Below are 5724 nucleotides of genomic sequence, written 5' to 3'. Positions count from 1 at the left end.
TTTGAATTCAGGTTTGTTTTTAGTTGTACATCATGTTTATTTTAAAATTTATTTTTAAAATGATAAGTTTTAACGTAAATTTATTTCCAAATGGTCAACTATTGAGATGATTTAAACTGAAATTATAAACAAAATATTAAATAATTAAAATTAAAAATTATTGAGATAATTTATTATATATTTTTAAAAATATAAATTTAATAAGTGAGATGTCAATAATATAAATATGTTATGCTCGATCTTAGACTTTATAATATAATATGTATATTGCAATAAATACCTAAATTATGATATTAGGGTTAAAGTTAAGGTGGGCTTGCCTGCATCATATCGTCCAAATTTACAAGCCCCACGGACAGGATTAACATCAAGCCGGTTTGATAGAGGATTTGAAGTCCGCCGATTTCATCTTGTAAAACTACGGTGCAGAAGCTGGTATCGGTGTGACTGCTGCTGCCCAATGTCAAGTCCGGTTCGGGACACGGTAGATAGTAATAGCATTTCACAAGCATTCCTTCACCGCACCCAATATCTTCCAAATAACTCTTATTCAGACCCAAAGCTTCCGACATCAATTCTAACAAAGTCTGCCCTAATTTCATCATTTTGCTTGAATATTCTATCATTATATCTCTGCAGATTAAGTTAGCTTCAGATATGATGTTTGCAAAAATATTATCGGATCAAAATATGTTTCATATAAGTAGCTATTTACGTTTTAATTTCCTTCATTTCATACGTGACTGATCTATATTCCTAGCAACATTTGCTCCAATTAAAATTAATTAATTCATTCCGGACATTGATGATAGAGATTATATTTACTACTTACCTGCAAACCGCAGGGCAGTTCTTGAGGAAGAGTGTGGCGAGGTGCCATAACACAACACAAAGTATCCCTCCAACTGGTTGCTTCCGCCTTGTAAAGATCGATGTTACTGTCATAATACACTTTCTTGGAGTAATCTCGAGAATAAATCTCTTTCTTAGCTTCGTCATCCTGTTCATAAAACCTGACAACCCCATTTATCATTTCATCTGTAGTCGCCAACGGAATCCCATGGTTGATAACTTGAAAGAAACCGGATTTCTCGCAAGCTTCTCCAACGTTCTTTACTATTTCGCGACGTAAATTTGGATCATCGTCGACGACGGTCAAGTCTATGATTGGGATTCCGTCATTGTTGGTGGGGCTTCCAGGTTTCTGGTTATGGACGTTGTTTCTCTCAAGCTTGTACTGTTCGTCGATGAAAATCGTTGGAATCTTTGACAAGCCAGAATTTACCAGCCCTTTCACTCCTGTCCTGATTTTGTTTCATTGAAAGCTTTCAATTCCTGTTGTTGATTCACAATGGATTCTTAAGCTCGTTCTAAGCTTATTTCTACCATGTTCAAGAATTTTGGCTTTTGAGAATCTTTGACACCTTGACTATCTATATATAGTTGTGGTGTTTAAAAATTAATATATTAAAAACAATTTAAATTTAAGGGAATAACTTTACATTTATTGTAACACTCCTCACCTATATTCAATGTCAGAATAAGGTTATTAAGTATTACTGAACTTATAAAACATTTAAACATTTAATTCACACAAAATTTCACATTTCATGCAAACATTATTCAAACTCAAGCATAATGTCCTTAAAACGAGCCTATGAAGCCCTAAACATGCTTCGGGAGTGATTCGGGACTAAACTGATAGCTCAAGAAATTTTTACGAAACTTAGAATTTTTTCTCAAAACAGGGGACACACGCCCGTGTGGCCCGACTGTGTCTCTCACACGGCCACAGACACGCCCGTGTCACAGGCCGTATGGACATTCGAAATGGGAGCAGATGGCCGTGTCCCAACCCATGTAACTCTTTGACTTGGGTCACACGGCCAACACATACGGCCGTATGGCTAGCCCATGTACCCTAAAAATGGCCATACACGTCTGTGTACCAAGCCGTGTGCTAGGCCATGTAAAACCTATAGGGTATACTGACATATGCCACACGGCCAAGTCACATGCTCGTGTGTGAGGCTGTGTAGAGCGTACTGACTTGATTTCAATTTCAACACCAGGGGACACACAGCCGTATAACATAACCGTGTGTCACACATGGCTAAGACATACGCCCATGTCTCTCCCTGTGTGGATAAAAATAGGCTATTTATCAAGCCAATTTGCCACCCAAATTTGAATGTACCTACAACACATCATTTTGCACCATCATATAGCATAATTAGACATTTAAACCAGCGAAATCAAGCCTAATTCATGCATATTATATACCACATTTCTCAATACACACAAGTGTAAAAATAGACCAATCCATTTATACCCAAAATCTCATAAACTTAGATCATCAATATAGCTACTTAAAACACACATTCTTTACCTTGATTCACAAACAAATAACATCACCAATATCAACATTCAACTTCTATAATACCAACTATTAATAAGCATCATCAAAACCAACCTCAATTTTCATATCATAAACTATATGCGCATACACATATACACAAGCAAATTAACTCAAAATAAGCTAACTCTCATGGCTGTTATATACAAACCAAGACTTATACATTTACAAGCCAATTCAAATGGCCAAAATCATTACCAAAACATAACTAACATGATCAAAGTCTCTATGTAACACATCTATCCCATACCCGTCGTCGGAATAGGTAAGGGGCATTACCAGACAGACAGAACATTTCAGACCAATTCAGAATTACAGATATTATTTAACATCATTTCATAAGCAATCATCTCTTAAGATGATCTACGAAACCTAAAACATACGTTTAAGAACGGTTAGAGCTAAATCGAACACATTCATAAAATTCAGAACATAGAAAATTTTTCAATTCTGTTGAGGTCACACGCCCGTGCGTCCAGGCCGTGTGCCTCACACGGGCATCAAACACACCTATGTGAACCAGCCGTGCCAAAACAGAGCATGCATATTGACTTTCACCCACGGCCAACAAACACACCCGTGTGTTCCAGCTATGTGATACTTAGTTAGCTATTGACTTTAGCCCACGGCCACATGACACGCCCCTGTCCCCTGACCGTGTGGCACCATGCAGGCTTGATTTAAGCCAAATTACCACCCCTTTTAAAGGTCATCCTTACAAGCCATAATAAACAATATTTGTACATAAAATTTTCAACCAATTTCATACTCATAACATGCTTCATTATAACAAAAACATATTAACTCATAAAACACTACAACCATACACCATTTGGCACCATCAACCAAATACCAAAACTATATACAACATTTCATTTGTTAGCCAACTCTCATGGCATAAAATATACACATCAAAACTTATATACATAGACCTTCTAGCCTATACATGCCATACTTTAAAATATTTACACTTTCAAATGTACCAAAATGAGATCGATAGTGTGGTGACGATCCTCGACTATCCCCGAGCCTTCAGTAGCTACGATAACTATAAAACAGACAGTAAACACACAAAGTAAGCTACAAAGAGCTTAGTAAGCCAAATAAAATTGGTCTAACTACTAAAGCATATAAGTACAATTCAACCATATAGATTCATAACCATTTCATAGAATAATTTATAAACTTAACCATGCTCCTTTGTTTGCATATATGTCATGCTTCATTTCCATACATATTTCACAGAGACAAAATTTTTCATATTCAGAAATTTAGAACGATACAAACGTACCTGCACAGGTTATACATTTCATATACTCAATCTCAAATTTTGTACGCTATCATTAGACGGGTCAGAAACGATACAGATGCTCATAAACAAGTACAATGCCAATGTCCCAGTCATGGTCTTATACGTAAATCTCATCGAGGCCTATGTCCCAGACACGGTCTTACACGAAATCAGATACGATGCCGATGTCCCAGACATGGTCTTATACGTAAATCTCAATCGAGGCATGTGTCCCAGACATGGTCTTACACGATGTCTCAGACAGATGTCAACTTTTCTTAGAAACATACAGAGCTTTTCAGATACTAACATATTATCATACTTTACTTCAAAGATATTCATCAGACACTCAAGACCATCCAATACAGATTACATTTTATATGTGCATAATTTATTTCAATTAACACGTAATTGTAATTTGATTTACCCCAGACGGATTTCGGATAAAACGAGTCGTCTATTCAACTATGTTGGACTTCCCCCAAACTAAGTTTGGTTTTCTTTGTTCTTGATCTAATACAATACAAATTCAACCATTCAATATACAATACAAATTCAACCATTCAATCATTCATTTCATTCAATATAACCCATGAACACATATTTAGGACACTTTGCATTTTAGCCCTTACATTTTCACACTTTGATAATTTAGTCCATTCTTCACAAAATCACCAATATACAAAATTTCTTTACAAAAAGGGCTAGCCGAATTTTCATGGCTTCTATATAAGCCCATAAAACATGTTTATTTCACATTTTTGTCCCCCAAAACATTATTTTCACAATTTAGCCCAAATAGCTTAATTTCATCAAAAATCTAAAGATAAAACATGACAATCTCAACTATATCTTTCACAATCCATATAAAAACATTTCAAAGCTCATATAATCATAAATGGCACATTTCATAATCTTCAACAAAATCAGAAATTCAAACATGGGTTTTGAAGAACACGAAGCAACGATCACAAAAACATAAAAATTATAAAAAACCGAGTTAAAACCGTACCTTAATCAAGAAATCAAAGTGCCGAAACCTAAAATAGCTTCTTCCTTTTTCTTTTTCTTTGATTTTCGGCTATAGGAATTATAATATGGCCAATTTCATGTTTTCATTTTATTATAATATACATTAATATGTATTTTCCAATTTTGCCCTTTAATTAACAAATAAAAATTCCATCCACTAGTGTCCATACTTGTCCATGCATTAGTACAATGGTCCAATTGACATGCAAGGACCTTTATTTTAAAAGCCAAGCCAAATAGATGCTTTAGCATCTAGCTCTCAACTTTTACACTTTACGCGATTTAATCCTTTTTCATAATAAAGCACAGAAACAGACAAATTAAATCACAGAAATTTCACAGATGTAAATTCACATATAAAAAACATAGAAAATAATATTAAAATATTTTTTAAACTCGAATTTGTGGTCCCGAAACCACTATTCTGACTAGGGTCAAAACCGGACTGTTACAATTCCCCCCTTAGGGATTTTTGTCCCCGAAAATCTTACCGTTAAACAGATTCGGATATTGTTGTCTCATTGAATCTTCAAGCTCCCACGTAGCCTCTCAACACCGTGACGATGCCGTATCACTTTAACTAGAAGAATTTTCTTGTTTCACAATTCTTTAATCTTGCGAGCTAAAATATAGATCGGTTTTTTTTTCGTAAGTCATATCAGATTGAATCTCAATTTCAGAAGGGGATATCACATGGGACGGATTAGATCTGTACCGTCAAAGCATCGATACGTGAAATACATTCTATATCTTTTCCAACTCAGATGGTAGCCTCAATCTATAAGCAACCGGCCCAACTCGCTCAATGATTTCATATGGTCCGATGAATCTCGGACTCAATTTGCCTTTTCTACCAAATTGGAACAGTTTCTTCCCAGGAGATACTTTCAGAAACACTTTATCACCGATCTCAAATTCAATATCTTTTCTTTTTAAATCTGTATAAGATTTCTAACGATCAGAGGCAGTTTTCAAACTATTTCGG

General features: G+C 35.3%; 1 protein-coding gene across 1 annotated transcript; it reads right to left on the bottom strand.

Moving 5' to 3' along the window:
• Positions 1–241: 241 nt before the first annotated feature.
• LOC108455972 (1-aminocyclopropane-1-carboxylate oxidase homolog 9-like) lies at positions 242–1427 on the bottom strand. The gene is made up of 2 exons (XM_017754558.2): positions 833–1427; positions 242–633 (listed from the first exon to the last, which is right to left on the bottom strand). Exons 1-2 carry the CDS (start codon positions 1024–1026, stop codon positions 306–308), a joined length of 522 nt encoding a protein of 173 aa, XP_017610047.1. The 5' UTR covers positions 1027–1427; the 3' UTR covers positions 242–305.
• Between the last annotated feature and the right edge of the window lie 4297 nt (positions 1428–5724).

The sequence above is a fragment of the Gossypium arboreum genome, chromosome 9 (genome assembly GCF_025698485.1).
Source record: "Gossypium arboreum isolate Shixiya-1 chromosome 9, ASM2569848v2, whole genome shotgun sequence".
Taxonomy (NCBI): Eukaryota; Viridiplantae; Streptophyta; class Magnoliopsida; order Malvales; family Malvaceae; genus Gossypium; species Gossypium arboreum.
The sequence above is the reverse complement of the archived record's forward strand: the minus strand, read 5'-3'. Positions and strand labels throughout refer to the sequence as shown.